Source organism: Sceloporus undulatus, chromosome 1, assembly GCF_019175285.1.
Source record: "Sceloporus undulatus isolate JIND9_A2432 ecotype Alabama chromosome 1, SceUnd_v1.1, whole genome shotgun sequence".
Classification (NCBI taxonomy): domain Eukaryota; kingdom Metazoa; phylum Chordata; class Lepidosauria; order Squamata; family Phrynosomatidae; genus Sceloporus; species Sceloporus undulatus.
Window position 1 is genome coordinate 109594823 of NC_056522.1, and position 22446 is coordinate 109617268.

At 40.4% G+C, this 22446-nt stretch overlaps 1 protein-coding gene across 4 annotated transcripts in view; it reads left to right on the top strand.

Annotated features, from left to right (window-relative positions):
* The window catches only part of CDK19 (cyclin dependent kinase 19), a 132832-nt gene that overhangs the window by 35072 nt on the left and 75314 nt on the right, over positions 1-22446 (top strand). For all 4 annotated transcript variants that reach the window (XM_042446696.1, XM_042446694.1, XM_042446695.1 and 1 more), the window contains exon 2: positions 6569-6644. In XM_042446696.1, the coding sequence (XP_042302630.1) occupies positions 6621-6644 (24 nt within the window). In that variant the 5' untranslated portion in view covers positions 6569-6620. The remainder of the gene's footprint in view (positions 1-6568; positions 6645-22446) is intronic.

The following is a 22446-nucleotide window of genomic DNA, read 5'->3' on the forward strand; positions in this document are numbered from 1 at the left end:
TTTTTTCTATTTGGACAGAATGAAGTCAATGAAGTTGTATAAAAGTGGAAGATTTATTGTGATTCATTTTTAGTCAAATCCCCCAAAGGATTTGAGAGTGATTGGCCTAGAACCATGATGGCGAACCTATGGCATGCATGCCACAGATGGCATGTGAAGCCACTTTTGAGGGCATGTGGAGGGCAGGGAAGAGGAGGAACAGGTCTACTCATGTTCCTTCTCTTCCCTCACTCTTGTGGGCCTTCAGCTGTTTCCAGAGAGGCAGCTGAAGGCCTGGAAGAGTGTCCTCTTCCCTGCTGTCCTGGTCCTTCAGCTGTCTCCAGGGAGGCAGTTAAAAGCCTGGGAGGGCAGGGGGAACAGGTGCATTCCTGTTCCTTCGCTTACCCCACCATCTCGGGCCTTCAACTATCTCTGGGGAAGTCCTGCCCTTAGAAGTGTCTCCCCCCCGGAAGGCGGAAGTCCCACCCTCAAAAGGTGGAAGTCCTGTCCCCCAGCACCAGGTGGCACCGGGTGGGGGAACACCTTTGAGTTTGAGTACTCGGTCTCTAAAAGGTTCCTCATCACTGGCCTAGAATCTCTTCCACTGGGTTGTTATTTTAAAAAGTAATACAAAATATATTGACATTTGATACTCAAGTCTATTGTTTTTTGGATATATCTTCAGTGATGCGTAAATGGTTCCTACTTAGCTTTAAAGTGGTTTTGCATTGTTATGGGTGGAGTAGTTACTTTTAATTAGATCTTTCTTTGCCTGCAGCTTATTGGCTGTATAAGTGAATAGCTTGGCCAGGAGCAAAGGTGAATTATGAGTTGTGAGTGTGAGGTGTCAGCATTTGCTATTTATGGGTCTCCTTCTACCCAGTCCATCATAAAGCATAGCTCTGATTCATTGGTTGAAAAAATAATGGGGGGGGGGGTTCTGGGTGTTGTAGAAAAACAGTGCCTTCTCCAAATTCTGCCAGTGTCCATAGCTAAGTAGCGCCTTCTAATTTCTTCCCACTCTTTAGTGATGGCAACTGTACTTGGTTAGTGGTGTAACATTTCTATGAACTTTGAATTTATTTTTTTATTAACGTGTTACCTTTCTCCTGACACAGGACCCAAGATGGCTCACAAAAGCTAAAAATAAGATTATCTTAAAAAATTTAATAGTAAAATAGTTAAAATGCAGTTAAAGAAATATCACATTAAAATATCCTTAAAATTTACCTGTTTGTCTAGTTCTGTGTCTCTTCAGCAATTTGTTTTTTAAAAGGTTCATACGAAAGTAGATACGAACTAAGGTGACAAATCATGGTTTTCTGGGTTTTAAGAATAGATCCGTTTAATATCATAGGGCAATGTCTAGAGAGTATTCTGCCTAGAAATCTCTGGGTCTGGCCCTTGACAAAAGCTCGGATGTCACAATATACTACAATTCCCAGATTTCCATAGCATTGAGCCATGGCAGTTAAAATGGTGTTAAACTGGATTATTTGTGCAGTGCAGATTCAGCCTTAGAGAAGAAAGTGAGTGAGTTCTACCCTAAGCACCTGTAAGTTTCTTTAATTTTCTGAGCTGTAACATAACTGGCTCCAACTCATTGAAAGTGGGTCTTCTAAAGCAGGTTTTGAGTGTAGTGCTATTCTCCATAAATTGTTTCATGTTGCGCGTGGGGATCTATCTTTAAGACATGTTGCCCATGTGGGCCTTGTAGTTTCAGGATGTTAAAGATCTTCACTAATTGTTGTTTCTTTGTCACAGTCCTAGTTTTCCCCATCCTTCTTCAGTTTGAGAGGAAATTCCCATGTATTTCTAATTGTAAGACAGAAATGAATTATTTTAAGGCTTTCCTTTTCTTGAGAGTACTTTGGGCTGCATCATGAAAGATCATCTCCCTCTGCCCATTATAGTCAAGTTGGGGTAGTGCCCTGATTCTCTTCATGTGTTGTATTTTACATGAATATCTTGTTGTAACCCTCACATTTCAAGCAGTATTTCATGATTTTGAAGGGGACATTTTAAAGCTCTCTGTATTCTCTTAAAGTAATCTGGTATCATTTCTGGATCGTGGCAGTTTGTTAAACTAAGAGGTTAATAAAGATGTTAAGTTTCTATCATTTTCACCTTCCTTAATGGCAGGCTTCCAAAGCTGCTCCTGTGCACTGGAGATGTTGATGCGACAAAGCAGTAGTTTTAAAAAAGTGTTTATTGAAGTTAATAATGCAATATTTTCAGTTGTAAATATAGACTAATCCCGTATGTCTAGTACTTACTTTTAAAATGTATCTCCAACAACACTGTGTGGACATTTTCTATTATGAGCATTTTAATTAATATGTTCACAACAATGGAAAAATGAATATAGACCAATTTCCAAATGTCTTTAATATATACATATACACCCCCAAAAATGTTATATAAAAAAACCCAGTGCGCTCATAGTAAAAAAACAACAGTGAGTACAGTGTGCATATAAAATAGCATTTTGGTAGTATATATACAGGGGCCATTCAGACTACCTTTTACCCCGGTTCAGAAACCGGATTCATCATGGGAAGTTCATATTGGCCCCGATTCTTCCACAAGCAAAATCGAGGCTTCCACACCCGTTCACACCCGTTCCACACCATGCCTCTTGGTGCGGGATTTTTGAAAGCTGGATCTTTTCAGAAAAAACCGGGTCTGGCAAATATGAACTTTGCCCTGGTCATGATCGGGTCAAGTTCAGGGGAGGGATTAGGTCAGAGGGAGGGCAGAGGGTGGAACATGCCTCCCCTTCATTGGGGAGGAGGAGGAGGAAGGAAGGGAACCATGAGGGCAGAATTGGGGGGGGAGGAGGAGGAGGGAGCAGGATGAAGGGTCAAGTTCAGGGGAGGGAATTACGTCAGAGGAAGGGCAGAGAACAGAACAAGCCTCTCTCTCACAGGCAGTTTTTTCTCCCTTTTTTGGTGTTTTTATTTTTGACAGACTATGCGAATGCTTTTTGCTACAGGGTCATACAGTTTGATGTGTCTGCTTGTGCTACATTTCCCTTTCTGCCTGCTGCCGGCACGGCACCTCACTTTGCAAGAGGCTTTTATTATAATTATTATTTTGTGTAATATGTGAATGCTACAATGTGAATGTTACAAATGTTTCCCTTTCAGTTTGGCAAATTGATACAATATGTGAATGATTTTGCAACATATGTATGTGTGTGCATTCTGGGGTTGCAAGGAGGGAAAACAAAGCAAGAAAATGCAGAGATGGCGTTCTGGGGCGAGGAATTATTATTATTGTTGTTGTTGTTGTTGTTGTTGTTGTTGTTGTTGTGACGGGAACAGGATGGCATGGCATGGGGGGGAGGCAAGGGCTGTAGCATTGGGCTGGAAGCGAAGGGGAGACTGGAAGGCTGTGGAAACCCATAACTTTGGGGTAGTCACACTCTCTCAGCCTCAGAGGAAAGGCAATGGCAATTCTCCTCGGAACCAATCTTGCCAAGAAAACCCCAGGATGGGGTCATTTTAGGGTTGCCATAATACGTAATGACCCAAATACACACAGCACACATACCTGGAGGTTTTTAAATTTGACAGAATATGTGTACGCTGCTGCCAGTTTTTTTTAAAGGTGGGGGAAAGCACCCATTCCATTGGCCAATGGCTGTAGGAAACGTCACCTTTGACGAAAGCGGAAGTGAATTTGAATGACAGCAAAGGATCCTTCATTTTAAACTGGTACCACAAATGTGAGCTTCAGAGGGGTAAATTATCCCAATCAAGGTAAAAGATAGTGGGCACTCATTTCCAGAGAGATTCGAGAGGGGAGATCCGGATCTGCCCAGTTCCATCCAGGGGAAATGCGTGAGTGGGAATGGGGCCACAGTCAGTTATTTCTATAAGCAATTTGTCTTTAGTAATCTTATATTGGCCAATTTGATTTAAATTGCTGTTCTAGTTTTGCAGTTTTTCAACCTGATTTGTAGTATTTATATTGTTCTTGTTGCTATTTGCTGTTTAAAGAAGGTTTATTGTTTAACAATATAATAACCAGTAAAAGCTAAGTTTCTGCCTGTTTGCTATTTAAAAAAGAAGTGTAGTAAATAATAAATGAGTGGCAATAAATTTAGCTATCTAGTTATACTGAACAGTTTTATATCATAATTATGCAGAAGCTGCAGTCTTGTGTACATCTAATTGAGAGTGAACCTCATTAAACTTGGTGAGACTGCTTTCTAATTGAGCAAACACAGGAGCTGGCTATAAAGTTTTCAAAGTAACTTGACAAACATGAGATAATTATGAGCCCATATTTATTTTACTCCTCTAAGAAGGAGCCACTTACCAATAACACATCACTGAAAAGCTGAGTCCCGGTGGCAAAGCACGTCCTGCTGGTCCACATCGGGATGATGGGGTTTTTGCCTAATGGTGGGTTATTTCCCCCTTTCAGTAGGGGCAGGGGGACCGTAGTGGGTTTGCCATGGTCTTCCCCTGAGGTTGAGAGAGTGTTTATTAGTAGTCCTCTGTGCAGAAGTTGTTGTTGTTGTTGTTGCCTCCAAATCTTTTCCAGCTTATGATGACCTTAAGGCTAACCCATTCTGGGGTTTTCTTGGCAAGATTTCTTCAGAGGGGAATTTTGCCATGGTCATCATTTGAGGCTGAGACTGTGTGACTTGCCCCCAGAAGTCCCGTCCCCTGGAAGTCATTGAGTTTGGGCACTCGGTCTCTAAAAGGTTTGCCATCACTGCTCTGGGTGATGCTATTCTCCAATTTTTTGGAAGTGTTTTTCAGCTTTGTCTAAATAGTGTTGTTTAGTACGGCAGAGAAATGCAGTACTGATTATTTTCTAAGAAATGTGAAGGGTTTTTTTTAGATCTTCCCAAATTTTAATTAATGCACTAGAATGAAAAAAAAAAAAGGGGGGGGGGGGGGGGGGGGGAGATTATGTTATTTTTCTTCTTTCTTGTTTTATTCGCCATCCTCTTACATGACCTGCCTAAGCATCACCTTTCTAACCTATTGAAATTTGTGAAGTTCATTCTTAAAATTGTAGAATTCTTCTGTTCCTGGTAAATGTCAAAATGTCAGCTTCCTGTCCTAGTTTTTTAAATTGTATCACTTGACTAAGCCTATTGTTTGACCAAGACAGATTCCATGACAGAAAGGCGGGGAATGATTTTAATAAATTAATACATGCCATTTTTTAATTGAACTAGCTTGTCTTTTCTGTCTTAATACAGTGAGCCCTCCTTATCCACAAACTTGCCATCCGTAGATTTGAGCATCTGCAGATGGCAAGCCCATGGGGGGGCAGAGGAGGAGGAGAAGAAAGGGGCGATGCAAGGCGGGAGGAAGAGGAGGAGGGGGAAGGCACTGTGCAGTAGGAGGAAGAGGAAGTCGAGGTGCGGCAGGAGGGGGAAGAAGACAAGGCACAAGGCAGGAGGAGGAGGAAGAGGAAGGCGAGGTGCAAGGGGAAGACGAGGAAGAGGAGGAAATGGCAATGGGGAATAGGTGAAGGTGGTGGAGGGAAGAGGAGGGCAAGAAGGGAAGAGAAAGAAGTGATGGGAGAAGAGGAGGAAGAGGCAACTCTTCCAAAGTGCCATTGTCTTCAATGGTGACGCAGCTGTGTAGCCATACCACCATTGAAGTCAATGGGACTTGAGCATCCACTGATTTGGGCAACCGCGGGAGGATCCAGAACAGATCCCCCCGTGGATACCGAGGGCCCACTGTAGTGTATCCTGAGTATTTCCATCTGTTTTCCTGTCACATTTTGCTTGATCTATTACAGTTGGATCAATGGATTTTTTATCCATGGATTCAAACATCCACGGCTTGAAAATATTAAAAAAAGAGTATAGATTCCAAATAGAAAACCTTGATTTTCCATTTTATATAAGGGGCACCATTTGCTATGTCATTATATTTAATGGGAAATGAGCATCTACAGATTTTATTATCCATGGGAGATCCTGGATCCAAACCCCAGCAGATAACAAGGACCCTCTTTACTACCTTGTTGGATTTCTTAGGCCTTGGATTTTGTCCCTATTTTAGGGTTTTGATTGGCTGAAGCCCAAAAGTCTCTCCCTCCTTTTCTTTTCAGAGTCATATTTTGAAAGAGATCAAGTGTGGTGTAGTGGTTTGAGTGTTGGACTTTGACTCTGAAGACCAGGGTTCGAATTCTGGCTTGGCCGTTGAAACCCACTGGGTGATGTTGAGGAAGTCATATTCTTTCAGGTTTAGATGATGGTAGTGGCAAACCCACTCTGAATAAACTTGCCAAGAAAACCCCATGATGGGTCTTAGTCGTCATAAATTGGAAACAACTTGAAGTGACACAACAACAAACCATTTTAAAATTAAATATTCCCACTATATGTCAGATAAACTGTTTTTCCCCCCAATATAAAAACTTCATATCAAAAGTAACAGTCACAGAAAAAAGAAACATGGTCCATCATTACAGATCAAGCACTGTTGTCAATAGCAGCACTGTAAGTTAGTCATTCATTTTCAAAGGAACAGAGATTGAACCAGCTATGCATTTCTGTATATTGCAAATGTAAATAAGATCTGTAAAATTAAATGTTTTCTTCTTGCAGAAAAGATGAAAAGGAATATGCACTGAAGCAGATTGAAGGAACAGGGATATCCATGTCGGCATGTAGAGAAATAGCAGTAAGTGGATAATAATAATATTACTAATAATAATTATTTATATTCTGCCTTTTCTCAAAGAAATCAAAGCGCAATACAGTAACAAAATAACATACAAATAGATATTGAAATAATTTCATAGTTAATGGACATGGGTAGAATCTGACTAGTTTCCCCCCCCCCCTTCTGCTAACTGAATCTGTCCATCTGTGAGAGATGCACACAGTTTCCAGGATTCTGTGTCCCTTATGTAGATCCACCTACTCTGTCTGTTCTGGGAAGTTGAGAGACCTTCCACACCATATTTATGGAAGGGTTCATAGGGGAGGGAGAATCACTGGAAATCACACCACTCTCTGTTAGAAGCTTTCTCTCAGTGAAAGGAAATTAGATGGACTCCCTTCTGTTCATTGCCAATTTATTCCCTGTAAAAGTTCAAGTTTAATTATTTGTGATATGTTTCAATTAAACCTTTATTCAAGTATAATACTGATTTATTTTAAAGCATCTGGTTGAGTTTAACATACATATGCTGATTATTTAGTTTTTATTATAATATTTTATATAGTTTTATATTGCTAGAAAAGCTTTACAGTTATCCAATAACTGAATAACAGTATCTATTTCTTTTAAGTGGTACCTCGGGATACGAAATACCCAGGTTACGAAATTTTCGGGATACGAAAAAATCCCATAGGGAATTATTGTTCCGGGTTACGAATGTTTTTTCGGGTTACGAAAAAACTTTTGGTGCTTTTTTCGGCTTTTTCGCACGGAATCGCGGCTTTTCCCCATTAGCGCCTATGGCAATTCGGCTTACGAAGGCTTTTCGGGTTACGAAAGTGGCCGCGTTACGAATTAATTTCGTAACCCGAGGCACCACTGTATATCATGTACACCAACTGTTTATGCTGCTGTTGATCACTGGTAACTGAACATTTGTACTGTCTCCATTGGAAAGTGTAACATGTGAGGTGACTTTGGGTGATAAGGAACCACTAACTATGATACAGATTTCTGATATATAATTGTTTCTAACACAGAATCTTTGTTACTATATTGCAACAGAAACAAAAACAACTAATACAGTGGTACCCCGGGTTACGAAAATAATTCGTTCCGCCGCCGCATTCGTAACCCGAAATCCTTCGTAAGCCGAAAAAGCCATAGGCGCTAATGGGGAAAAGCCGCGATTTCATGCGAAATAGCGCCGAAAAGCACCAAAAAAATTTTCGTAACCCGAAAAAACCTTCGTAACCCGGAACAGTTTTTTCCTATTGATTTTTTTCGTATCCCGGGAATTTCGTAAGGCGGTGCTTTCGTATCCCGGGGTACCACTGTACAAACTTGGTTTTAAATATACTGTCAGCCCTCCTCATAGGCAGGCTTGCCTTCCACGGCTTTGAGCTTATGTGGAAGGCAAATCCTGGCAGAAGTAATGGGGCATGTACCTACACTGCTGTGAGCACGCATCCCATTCTTTTCTATGGAGCTTGAGCATACACTCTTTTCCTCATCTGATGGGGGGGGGGGGGACATCTGGAATGGATCCCCCGCGTATGGGGAGGGCAGACTGTGTAGAATTGTGTGTATTTTAGACAGAAATCTTAATGCTGTGTACAGTGTGCCTGCTCCATACATGGGTGCACTATACACGGCTTCTAGCTGACACAGAAGCTGTGTGATGATCAAAGCAATGGTGTGTGCACAGGCGCCGTGTGCGCTGCCGCACACAATGCTCTATTGTTTCATATGGGGCGCAAGCATAGGCAGATTTCCCCTTATGTGGGGGGATCCGGAATGGATCTCCCTGCGTAAGGGGAGGGCCCACTGTATTTTGTTCTAAATCCAGTTGGTAATGCCATATAGAATGGCAGACTTATTGATTCTATTAGAGTTATATCGGTTGGATACAAACCGTCCAAAAAGGGAGGTCTCCTGCCGCCCTGGTTTGCTCCACGAGGGAGCCACAGCGGAACAAAAAGAACCTGCAAAAAGTGGGTTGTTCTTGTGTCGCCTTTGTGATGCCACAAGGCGCCAATGGTGTCCTTGCAGCGTCACAAAGGTGCTGGGATGTGCGGACGCTAAGCGTCCATCGCGTCAAAATGGTAGCACCCATGTGTACAGGGTGCTGTCATTTTGACGCATCCGTCACATACTAGGGGTGAGGCCAATATGGGCGGTGTGTCCTTGGTCAACCCCTAGCACGTGACGGGGGTGCCGCAAAGGCCAGTGTAAATCGGGCCATAAATGCTAATTTAATTGCTTAGTTTAATTGATTAAATGGAGGAGCCCCTGGTGGCACAATGGTTAAATACGGGTACTGCAGCCACAACATTGTGAGTTCAGTCCCAGGGCCCCAAGGTTGATTCAGCCTTCCATCCTTTCGTAGTTCAGTAAAATGAGTACCCAGCTTGTTGGGGGCAATTGGTTTACACGTTATAAACCTTTAGAGAGTGCTGAGTTCACTATTAAGCGGTATAGAAATGTAAATGCTATTGCTATTGCTACTCTGGTTGAAGCAGGGAATTGGATTTTAAGTTTTGAGTAAAGAAAAGTAATTGTAAAAACTCATTCCAAAGGAGAAAGTGTTTTATAAGAGCTTTTTTCAGCATTCACTAATATGTCCTGTTTCCTCATTGGAAAACTTGCATGTTTTGGTTAGTAGACATCTTTTGATCTCTGTTTTTGCTGAAATCTAGCCTAGTGGGTCTCAGAATGGGGCATTCATATCTAATATTACTTGCAAATATTTTGTGAATGTTTTGATATTTTGTTTTGCTGTGCTTTCCAGAAAATAAATCCAATTGCCTAAACCCAGTAGTTAGTTCCAACTAGAGTAGACCAGTTTAAGCAATGGGAACCAGGTAAGTTAGCACTTAATGTACATTCCATTGATTGAATGGATCCACTCTAACTGGGCACTAACGGTTGGATTTCAGTCCTTTGTTTCACTGGAAGCAAGTTCCAAATGAACTCTGTGGGACCTTCTTTTGATTAACATGCAACTGAAGAGAGCTCAGTAAAAATGAAGTGAAAAATTACTGTTGCAGAACATTTGGTAAAACTCCAGTTTAAATAGAAAACAATTTGTAGCTTGGAGCTTCTTGGGCATGTGCCATACTTGAAAGGAGTGTTGCAAAAATGCATTCATGTATAATTAGGAAAGATTACACAATTTTGGATACAGTCTACAAAGTGAATGCCACTCCCTGGTTTGGTGGCTGGAGGTACTGAAATAAATATTTTAATACATTTAATGTATTTTTGAAATAGGTTTGCTGGTTATTAGCTTGAGGGTTTGTGTTAATTTTCTTTTTTTTAATAAAAGTACAGTATTCAACTGGTGAATTTAATGAATAAAGCAGAATAAATTACTACAGTATTTCTGACTATAAATGTCTATTTCTGATTTGTGCTATTGGTAAAATAAGAATTTTTGCCCTATAGTTCCTTCCAGGCGTGCAGCAATGTATGTCCTTCTCTTACTCACGTTTTTGTTTACAATTCATTTCATCTATAATTCTTCCTTTGGAAATTAATTAGGGATAAATAATAAAAAATAATTTAATAATTCTGAATGCTGCTTTCTGTATATGAATGGAGAGTATGGTTCCTGTCCCTTGAAAATGCACAAGGAGTTCTTACTTCTAAAATGCATATGCCACAATATTTAAATCTTAAATATTATGAAGGTAGAAGTTCTTATTTCTAGGCTTGATTGAGAATCTATATGAAGTAGAAGAAAATCAAAAATGGTGAAAAATTTATAAATAGGGCATGGTACAATGGTTGGACTAGGACTAGGGAAACTTGAATTCAAGTCATGTTAACTACTTATGTGGCCTTGGACTGTTTCTCAGCCTAATCTCCCTGACTGCATTGTTGTAAAGAGAAAAATGTGGAGGAGGACCAGATAGACTCTGTTGAGCTCCTTGGAAGAGGACAAAATATTAATGTTACATATAACTAAATCGGGCACCTCACTGTTTTTAGTTGCTTTTAGTAAAGCGTGTCTTATTTTCCACTGAAACCAGTGATGTGCATACATGTGACTTTGGTTAAATTATGAGCACAGAATACGGTATTCAGTTGTCTGTATTCATTTAGTTGCCTAACTTCATTCCCTTTAGGAACTGTATTTCATATACAAGGTTTATAAAACAAAAGTCACAACTTGTAGGAGGTCTTCACTGGCCTGGATCATCTATAATTACAAAACTAACATGTTAAAATTTCAAACAAATTTTGGGGCAAAAGTAAGAGCCAGCTATGTAAGTGATTAGGGGTCTATGTTACATGTAAGTGATTAGGGGCCTAATTGTTACAATTAGAGGTGAGCTTTAAATGTAACAAAATTGATCCCTAAAATGCTAGAACACTTTCATTATTTTCTGTTCTGCTACATTTTTCATAAACATTATAAAAATTGCTGAAGCAGCCTTGTAGAATTATGATATTCTGTATAGTATCATTGTATGTAGCATCATTATATATCATATACTGTAGTGTATTATACATTATAATATTAGTATAAGTATAGTAAACTTTAAATGTTATCTTTTAAACAATCTGAAATAAATCAGCTATTATTGCCTGCAAAATTTGGTAACATAGCAGGTTGTCTTATACTACTGTGTCATCGAGTCAGTTATTGTAACCTGTGATTCTCAACAGCAATGTAGTGTTTCAGGCAAAAAAATTTCCTAGCTGTACCTGAAGATCCTTGACATTCCCATTGATGGTCTTCCTTCAGAGTGTTAACCAGATCTGACCCTGTTCTGAAATCAAACAAGATCAGTATACGTAGGGCAGTATGGTGGTGTAAGCTTCTAAAATTATTTTTTACAAGAATGGGTTCTTTATTAGCCTAGCAAAAATTAAACTAATACTGTAATACTTGCAGTATTTGTGTGCTAGTTTTTCCATGCACACAGCCTTTGGGCAGATTCAAACAGGGTGTATATTATGCTACTAATAATGACTGATTGTATATGGCTCTTACCGCCTTCTTATGCTCTCTATTCACATGATTTGTACATCACTCTGAACAAAACGATGCCAGTTCCCAGCATCTCCACCACTTTATCTTTAATTTGGCTGCTTGTGCTTTCTTGTTTATGTATGTTTCACCATATTATCAATATCAGTATGCACACCCTACTGTGAGATGTCGTGGTGGCAGGGATTTCATGTCATTTTTGTAACCCCCCTCCTTCTCCTTCGCCTGATTTTTGGTGTTAGTTGTATGACTTCTGGTCCTCGTGCCAAAACAGGCTGCAGCTATCACTGCAGTGGATGCCTCTGTAGAGCACAGTAGGTTATAACACTAGCTTGAGTAAATGGCAGAGTAGTGCGTACAGCAAACTACTACAGTAGACCCTTTGTCTTTATAGAAATTATGAGGTTCATTAAGGTACTGTACAACTCTAAATAAATTAAGACCACATCCTTTTCTTGCCACAAGCACTAAATTTTAGTGGAGATAGGATTGTACTTGTTGTACTCCATGAAATTCATGTCCCATTATCTGGCCAGAAAGAAAAACTCATATTTAGCTTTAATTTTGCATAACAGCCAACAGTGTGCTTGTGCACCTGTCATTTGCAAGATGCAATTACATCATTATGGGAAACACAGAGAAAGGGGTCAAGTTGGATGTGGCAAGATAGGACTACCACAGCCACTCTTAATTCTCGCTAGACACTCGTACAGCGAAAAGAAGCATATTGATTAGAGAATGGGGGAAGAAGTGAATAGTAAAGGTGACACAATATGGATTTATACGATACAGAGGAGAAACCTATAGCAGGAACACTTTAGAGTATGCAAATCATGTATCATTGTGTGAACTGACACCCCCCCTCCCAAATTCTGTGTTTTTAGTTTTTTAGAAGGGCTGTACTCTTATTTGTTCTACAGTTCCTGGGAAAGTGCTTTTCAGTAGATGTCAGAGACTGCTTACAAGACCTTTTTTTAAAAAATGATTATATAATGGTTTAATACCCCATTCTCTGATGTTTTTTAACTTTTCTGTGAAGGTCATTATTTCTTGTATGTGTTATTTGTTCCCCAATGCCTTTTAAAAAGATTTAGCTATCAGCATTTCAGATTTAGGAGTCAACAAGTGGTTACTGTGGATGTCTGATGGGTGTATATGTCTCTGTATTATGGTTTGGGCCATTTATATTGTTTGTTTGAAAATATGCAAACTAATGATGTGATATATAGCTGTGCCTTCCCTTCCGTCTATCAGTAAAAGTGCCAAAGTTATTTATATTCTTTCTTTGAAACTCATAGAGTGAAAGCACAATGTTAATTGTCTCATTTCGTTTATTTGAATCAAAGCATAACCCTTTTAAAGTCACTTGAAATGTTTTTGTTTAAGAAGAATACTGTTTAGTAATGCCACAACATTTTCAGATCCTGAAACAAAATTACTTATAGAACAATTGCCTTTCAGAAGGGTTCTTACAGACCAGGGGTGTTAGAAGACTTCAGCAATTGTAGCAAAAAAGAAAGGCCACATCTAACAACAATGTGCCAAAGAACAGTATCAAGATCCAGAGTTTAAAAGAGAACACAGATATTTATTGTAAAATAATAATAATAATAATAATAATAATAATAATAATAATAATAATGGCTTACAACATTGAAGGTTTCATGTCTCCAAATCCTATTTGCCCTTCTAGGCAGTAAACAATTATTCTTAGTTGATGTAGTGGTGTGCCATTTAATTTTGCCATTCATTGAGATTCTGTATGCCAGTAAGTTAGGTGAGAACCGAGTAGTTGGCATCCAGTATATTAAAGAGAAACGTGCCATTTAGTGATATTTTCACAATAATACTGAAGTTCTTATACTCTTGGAAATTTATTCATTTTAATGTGGGACTTGGGAGTAGGTAGTTGCATTGAGCCAATGTAGTATAGTGGTTTGAGTGTTGGACTATGGCTTTGGAGACCAGGATCTGAATCCCTGCTCAGCCATGGAAACTTCCTTTAAACAAACCTTGTCACGAAAACTCCATGATTGATTTATCTTGGAGATGTCATAAGTCAGAAATGACTTGAAGGCAGACAACAAAAAAGTTGTATTTGTTGGAAGATTTTTGTATTCTCTTTCCTCCTTAGATAGGGATTTCCTGCATGCACCCCCTCTCCTCTCATTCAAACTGACCATGTGACTTAGGTCACTCTGTTAGAGCATATAGATTTATATTAAATTTTGGAGTGTGTGGAGTTCTCTTTGACCCCAAACTGACCTCCTGGGAGCACTGCCATTTCTCCAAAGCAGAGATGTCATGTAGACAGCTTGCGAAGGAGGGAGTAGGAGCCTTAGAGAAAAGGACTGGAAATTCTCCACAGGAAGTTTGGGAGTTGCTAGACAAGAAAAACCATCTCTTCCAAAAACCAGTACAATACTTGCTGTTTTGTTTTCAGCCTCACACCTGATGGCCCAGTGATTAAGTCAATGGCCACCTATTCATCTGTTTGCCTTCCTGGATTGTGTTCAGATCTGAGTGCCTTGGCTAAGTCTATTCTTCACCTTGGTTTAACAAAAGCCCAGGTCTTTACATCCTTTGTCTTGGCTGCAGCTAAGCCATTAAGCTCATTTCCAGAAGCTTGAAATTGTCTATACAGTATAAACCTCAGTCTAGCACACACCGATGTGCTATATTCAGAATACAGCCTGGCTTCATGTTAGACTGAACTCTGATTTTAGCTCCCTCAGCCATTTTCCCCCCATGTTTCGGCGGCCGTGTCCTTTCATCATCTACATCCACATCTGGTTCCTGGAGAAGCCTTTGGAAGTAAGTATTTCCTGTAGATTTGCCTCTCTCAACTCTCTCCCAAATTTCCCTCCTTTACTTTAATTGAGAATTGCATGTATGTGTGTATGCATGTGTCCATTGCTGTATGTTTGTGTTCCCTTTTTAATAAATATTTAGACTTAATTGGAGCAGTTTGTCTCAGCGTCATCTCTCAAGGGATTCTTGTGGACCTCTCGTATACACTATGGGACATGGTCTTGCAAGAGTGTTGTTAGGACTCTCCCTCTCAGCAATTTGAGCTAAATTCAGAAATTCCCCTAATTAGATCCTTCCTAACAACTCACACTTTTAGGACTCACACTTTCAAAGATTTTCTCCTTCCCTGTTGGATCCTCCATCTTCCTTATCTATCAACATTCTTTGGAAAGAAGGTGGGATAAATATTTCTTCTTAACCTGAACTATTCACTAGCTAGCTAGATTAGATCTGTGTATATATACTTTAAAGCCGTTAGTAAACTATTGTTTGAACTTCAATCTACTTGTGTTGTTTTTGAGTCAGTCTCAATTCTTAGGAAAGTGTAGGGCTGGTACACACCGGCTGCAAAACACCGCCCCTCTTAACTGCGTAGCGTTGCCACACCACCAAACCATGGGACGACAATGCCTAGAGCAGCTTCTTTTTGCGGTGTTGCAACCGGGAAGGGGTGCCACCATGATGCTACTTCCTGCCAGTGATGTCTGGTTGCTGTACAGTGGCGGCAGCGTCATGGCAGCCCCCTATGGATGGGAGGCCACCATGATACCGGCATCTGTACATTTTAGGGTTTGGGAGCGTGTGGTTGCTGCGCACTCCCAAACCCTAAAATCACTGCCGCCATGCCACAAAGCGCCCGTGTGTACCGGGCCTTAGTTAGACAAGGACATATTTCTGCTACTCTGCTGATTTAAAGCAGGGTTGGCTTTGATATTTTTGATATTTAAATATTTTTGTTTAATATCCAAAGGCTGAAGTTTCAGGAAACTTAAATTGCTCCACAGTGTTGATCTGGTACCATCAGAAATGAGTCTTGTAGCACCTTGCAGAACAGCAAATTTTATCTGATGTAAACTTTTAAAGACTCCAGCCTACTTCATTGAATACATGGAGTATAACCTCAGTTGGATATGTTTACACTCATGCTAAGCTGAGGCATGGTGTGTGGCGGAACAGACACAAAAAAATTACCAGAAAACTATGAACCTAACAGAGTGGTCATTAACAGTAACTGAGAAGGTATAAGGATACCTCAGTATAGATAAATTAATGCATGTATGATGTTTCAAAGTCTTTTCCAATCCAAGTAGAAATCAGCCTCTAGGTGAACGATGGAGAATAGATGGGCCAGAAGCAATGAAAATACAAAAATAGTACTGTGGTTATAAAACCAACAAAAGTAATACAAACTAACCTGCATATGCAAGCTGTTTAATATATGCAGTGAGATAAAAGCCCCTTTTCTGTTGATCTTGCTCTTTAGTGTGTACTGAATTGTGGGTCACTGTCACAGTTGGACATGTTTCATTCCTGGGTTGCCATAAGATGAAACTGACCTTATGGAAAACAACAACAAAGGCTGCTTACTCTTTCACTTCTCTCCCTTGTTGTCCCACTGAGTAGTCCTGAGTGTTAGAGGAGAGGGGAGTAGCAGTGCACCATGCCTAGATACTTCTTTTCATGTGCTATCTCTGCCTGCCATGGAAAGCATGGGGAATAATCCTCTACTTGAGCCTGTCAGACACTCAGCAGCAACTGCCTGACTGGGAATGCTCTACCTCTCCACTCTGTATCCCAATCGTTTGCAGTACATTTAGGCTTTTGCTGAGCTGGTGGTATACATCTTTATAGGTTGCTAGGAAACAGAGATGGTAGTAGTTTCTACTTGACAGCCTTAGATTTATTTATTTTTTTGCACCGTTGTAGAGCTTAGTGACTTGGCCAGAGGTGCAGTGGGTCCAAGTCCAACATGAAGTACTCCCAAACAGATATTGTTGTGGTGAGAAAGGGTTTTAATAAGGTTATCAACCAATGCATTTTTTATTGACTGCTTGTTTTTTATTTAATAAATTTTTTTAAATATGTGGAAATCTTGATATTGCCCAACCATCAGTTCCTTTGAATAAAAGGAAAGAAATTACAATTTGACAAGCACTTACTACATATGCTGATCAAAAAAAGAAGCCATCTTAAATGCAGTACTTTTTTTTCTTGTTAGAATAACACATTGCAACTGAAAAAAAACTTTTTAAAGTTACTTGCTCTCAGTCTCTCTTAAAAATAACTTCTGCTAATCAATCAGCTGAAACTTTTTAACCAAATAAATTAAAGTATGGGTTTTTCTAATCAATAGTTTTGTTGATTTAAGCTAGACATTGAAATAGTTAAATATTTTCCATACTGTATCCCAGGGGTAGGCAACCTATGGCCCGCAAGCTGGATGCGGCCCAGCGAGGCCTTGGGACCGGCCCCAGCCTGGTCCTGCCACCGAGGCCTTTGGCCTCTCGCGTGAGGGCAAGGGGCCTTTGGCCTATCAGGAGGAGGTGGACAAGGGGGAGCAAGCGGCGGGCAAGGGGGGAAAGCGGGGGCAGGGGGGCAATTGTCTATAGAAGCCTCAGAAACATGCATTTATATTAACATTTTTTTATAAAATTAGCAATTTTTCACATGTTTTCCATTTAAAAAAAGGTGTCCTCCATTTGAACATTTTGTCCTACATTTGTCCTGGTTTATTTATTTATATAATTTTTTAAAATAAAAAATATTTAATTATTTATTTTTTGGCTTCGGACCCCCCAGTTGTCTGATGGACAGCAACCCGGCCCCCGGGTCAAAAAGGTTGCCTACCCCTGCTGTATCCTGTCATTTATTTGAATGGAGACACCAATCAGTAAATCAGAAGATAGGACTTGGAAGGGCAGCTATGAAGAAACTAGGCAAGACCCTCAAGTGTAAGGGTATATATCATTGAATATTGAAGTCAGGTCTGACCATGCCATCATATTTCTGATTTCTGTGTATGGTTGTAAAACCTGGACAATGAAGAAAGCTGATACGAAGAAAATCAACATTTCAAACATGGTGCTGGAGGAGGAGAGTTCTCTGGATACAAAGAGACAAATAAATGGATCTAACTATCATCCAGTGGGTTTCCCTGGCCAACGAAGGATTGGAAGCCTGGTCTCCAGAATCCTAGTCCACCACTCAAACCACTACACCGCACTGACTATCATCCTCTCTTTAAAGATTGCTTTTCCCTATATGAGTGAGTCTCTTGCTTAACTGTCCTTGAATTTGAACTTTGCTGAATATAGCAGCATTTTAAGGCAGTTTTTGGGATGTATGATTTATTGGCTGATTGAATCACAAAAGTACTGTACTCATCGTTTTCTTTTATTTTTGTTCTGTCTTTTCCCCAGTTTAGGGCCCAGAGTAACTTACAACATGAACTAATATGTACAAGATGCAGCTAAAAACCAAACATTACAACATTGAAGAAAAATGTAAAACTTTTAAATAGCTATTATGTTAAGCCCAAGCATTGTCTTAAAACAGGTACAATACAAATGTTTTCCCTTAAGCATCACAAAAGCCAAAAGTATTTTCCATAAATACTTTAAAAAGTCAAGGCCTGCCCAGTTTAACAGACATTCCTTTTGTCTGAATATGCTACTGAATATGAAACATGTACTTTTAAATAAAGATGCAGAATATATACAGAAGTGTGATATACTGAACTTGTCTCAAAGTCAGAGGTGGCCAAAATGTTGTTCCCATTCAACACTTTATAAATGTTCACTTAAGAGAAGGCAAAGATAAAATTTATTTTAACTCCTTTGATTATCAAGTTATCATGAAATAATCTCCCTGAACCTCATTTTAAACCCTTTTTGGCCAGATAGTACAAAAATTCAGTAGTAACTTTAAAAATGTATTTGAGAATATTCCATTCTTTATCAAATTTCAAGTAATATTACTTTAAAACATCAAAATACTGTTGTTGTTTAAAACTGATCATTCGACATTTCATTTGTTACAATCTTTTTTTGTATATAATAACTAACACCACAACCTTAACATTATGGGGGTGGTAGTGTACTCTCATTGGCCAAATATAGCTGCAGCAGTAGCAAAGAGAGAAAAAGGATGGGAACTTGCCATTTGAAGTACTTTCATTTTAAAACAAGGTACACAGGTAGCCTTTGCCTTGTTTTAAAGTAGAGTTGTGCTTCCAGGAGGCCTCTAGGAGCAAGAATTGTTATAAAGTAAGGTATATACTCTCCACATTTCTTGTTTCAAAGTGAGCAGGGTATAAATAAAATAAAATAAAATAAACATGCTTCAAAACATACTGTCTAATTTGAGTGTAGGGCATGCAGAAAATGAGCACATAAGTGCCTCCAGCCTGTGGGCTGCATGATACCTATCCATTGTTGTTGCTGTTGTTGTTGTGTGGCTTCAAATTGTTTTTGACTTATGTTTTTGAATTTATGTTTTAAAATTATTTTTGAACTGAGTGTGGATGTAATGAAGAATAGATGAAAGTCTCATGTGACATCACCTGACATGCACAAGCATGGGTAAAGGGAGAGAGTGGGAAGACTGTGGAAGGTTATTTCTCTCTTGTCAGTTGAATATGTTCTAAATGGGTCTAATGATATAGCAGATAGTTGGCTTCACTTCTTCAAGTCTTAGGGGCTCAACAGACAGCCCCAAAGGAGTGACTTCACTCCGCCCCTTTAGCGCCGGATCGGGGCCGCAGCAAGCGCACGGCCTCGATCTGGCGCTTTTCCAGCGCAAAAAAGAACAGAAAAATGCCACTCCTTTTAGCAATGGCAAAGTCTTCCGGTGTGATGGTGTTGTAGGAGGACGCAGGTTAGGACTGCTCCTAATGGCGCCTCCACGGCTGCGGTTCTAGGTGGAACGGGATTGCCACTGCAGTTTTTAAGTTCTTCTTTGGCACAGCGTGTTTAAACACTGTGCCAAAGGAGCACCGTGATGCCCCCCTGCCATGCAGTCAGGCACGTGGTGTGACACCAGCATTGGGCTGTGAAGCATGTGGATGCCACGCCCCCACTGTGTCCCAAGGTCGGCGTTAAATGTTGGTCTGTTTAGCCCCTCACTCCTACATTTCTACAAGTCAGGACTCAGCATAATGGCCCTGAGCCCCAAGGAACATGGGCAATACTTTGTAACTTCTTACTGAATAATGCAATTGGGACACTGTGTCTACTGAGGAAATATGGAGTCTAGTGGAAGAAAAACTTTATGTTGTAAGTATGTGAGAACTGAGCTGCAAATAATGGTGAACAGATGCCTATCTGTGTGTATGTCCCATGGAGCCAAGGTGGCTGCTCCAGATTACATCAGGGCCCCTTGAAAGTGCTATCCTAGTTGCAGGCAATTCATTGTGCTTTTCCTGATCTGGAACAATGATGGATTTTTCTTTCGTTCTTTCTTTAACAAAGGCATGCATGCTAAATGAGAGGCATTTTTTAAAAAGTTTTCTCCCACTGTGAAAACAGGAAGTTGAGGCAGTGTTAGCCTTGCAGTTTCTGTCAATATATAGATATATATATTCCTCAGTTCGTGCTGTCACACTTGCTACTGAGCTCAGTCGTAACGTCCTATATAAAAGTATTCTGCAATTTTCTCTTGGCATCAACTTAGCACCTTTTCTCATATATCTAGGGGATAATTTGTTCTGAAATGAATTTGTTTTATGTAAGAGAATTATGGCAGCTCAGAATAAAAGGACATTTTTTGTGATGAAATCTGTGTCTTCATATTGTTGACTGTGGGGTCTGTTAGGTTTTTGTTTTGTCCTTCCATATGTATACCTGAAACTGCTCAGAGAGATGCAGAGATTTGAGTCTCATTTCAATCATCTATATACTGATGATGTTTAACTCTATTTTTCCTTCTCATCCAATTCCAAGAAAGCTGGTTTAGTTCTATGTGCGGCATCAGTAATAGACTGGATGAAGGTAAACAGACTGAAAAGCAGATCAAGAAAAATGTCCTTTTGGCTTAAGTCCAATTGCATCAGTAACCACAATGCTCTTTGTACTCATCCTCTGCTCTTTCCCAATACCTCACTGAGTGCCATCCAACCTAGGAGTTTCATCTTCTAGCACTATCTCTTGTTTCAATTAAGATTATTTCATCAGAGTGTTTTCAAGATAAAAGGCTTCAGGAGCAGTTTACTATTGCCTTTTTTTCTCTACACAGTACTAAAAAGTGTTAGCTATGATGCCACTGTCGGTGTCTCTGAGAGATCTTCCGCCAGTGTCACTACTGTTGCTGGCAAATAGCTGTTTGGCACATTTAGTCTGGCTCCTCCACAAAAGCCTGCCTGAGATGGGACACCCTACCAGCAGCACTGCTTCTGTCAGCATAGCCTCGTGCCTCACAGGAGCATGCAGTCCACCACATAAAGATCCTTCTCTCCTTCCGACCACCATCTTGAGGGGGAGAGAGGCAGGCCAGCAACAACAGGCCTCGCCTGCAAAGGCACAGAGCCCTCCTTCCGACCACCATCTTGAGGGAGAGAGAGGCAGGCCAGCAACAACAGGCCTCGCCTGGAAAGACACAGAGCCCTCCTTCTGACCACCATCTTCAGGGGGAGAGAGGCAGGCCAGCAACAACAGGCCTCGCCTGCAAAGACAAAGAGCCCTCCTTCCGACCACCATCTTGAGGGGGAGAGAGGCCTATGTGAGAGAGGCGATGAGCTGGACTTTCCCCTTTCCGTACTGTCATTCCCTTCTTCTTTTGACCATCCATTAAGAGCGCAAGCCCTTCCTCCATTCCATCTGCCTTGGTCCAGGCCTAGGAGGTAGAGAAGAACTGCTGGACCTGATCCGCTTCCCCAACACCTCTCCCTTCTCCTTTTGTCTTGTGTCTTTTTAGATTGTAAGCCTGCGGGCAGGGAACCATCTAACTAAATAGTTGTATGTACAGCGCTGTGTAAATTTACAGCACTTCATAAATAAAGGTTAATAATAATAATAATAAAGATAGTGCCAGGTGGGCTGTAATATCTAGCTAGGCTTAATTAAGGAATCTCTGTGAAGCCCTCTTGTTTTACTTTAACCTTAGTATGCCAGAAATCATTGTCTCCTTCATATTGTCTGCCAATACTTGATTATAAGAATTCCTTGAGCACTTTGGGATATTCTAAAGAGCTTTCAAATCCTTCTTCATAGAACCCAATGCACAGTAAATATCACATGGTTCACCCATCACATCATCAAATACTTAGTACAGTGGGCCCTCCCCTTATGTGAGAATCTGTTCCGGATCCCTCTGCATAAGGGGAAATCAGTGTGTGCTGGAGCCCCATTGGAAGTAATGGGGCTTGTGTGCGTGGCGCGCAGGTGCCAAAGACGTACATCCCATTATTTCTTCCAGGGCATAAGAGGGGCTCTTCTGGCGCAGCTTTCAACGTACGCTGAAAGCCGCGAATGGCACTCTCGCGTAAATTGCAGGCAGACGGTATCTTCTTTCAACATTTCCCTCTGCTCTTAGTCTAAATGTTTATTGCTCTCTTAGTCTAAATGTTTATTGCTAGGTTTGCACTATCTTGCTGCTTTGTACACCCTGATAGAGATTCAGATCTTGTAAAGTACCTCTTGCCTCCAATGATTGCATCCGCTTCATTAGGGTTCCCACCTACACTGGGAGTCCATTTGCTTATCTTAAGAGCTGTATGAGGGGATCTTATCAGCAAACATGCATTTGTTGGGTCTTGGTTATCTAGCCTCTTACAGTGAGGTACATGATTTCTTAAAGCTGTGAGCTCTATTTCAGTGGTTTTTCCTGCCATTAGGCCAAGCTTAGAGCAGAAGTATTGTGACAAGTTTATATACGATCTTGAGTGAAGTGCTCACACAAAGGCCCAAAACAGATGGGCCACAAAAAGTGACTTTTGGCCGCTTCAGGGGTATGGTGTGCAGACGATGCATGCCCCTGATGCTGCAAGAAGCCACTCTGAGGCTACCTAAGGTGGCC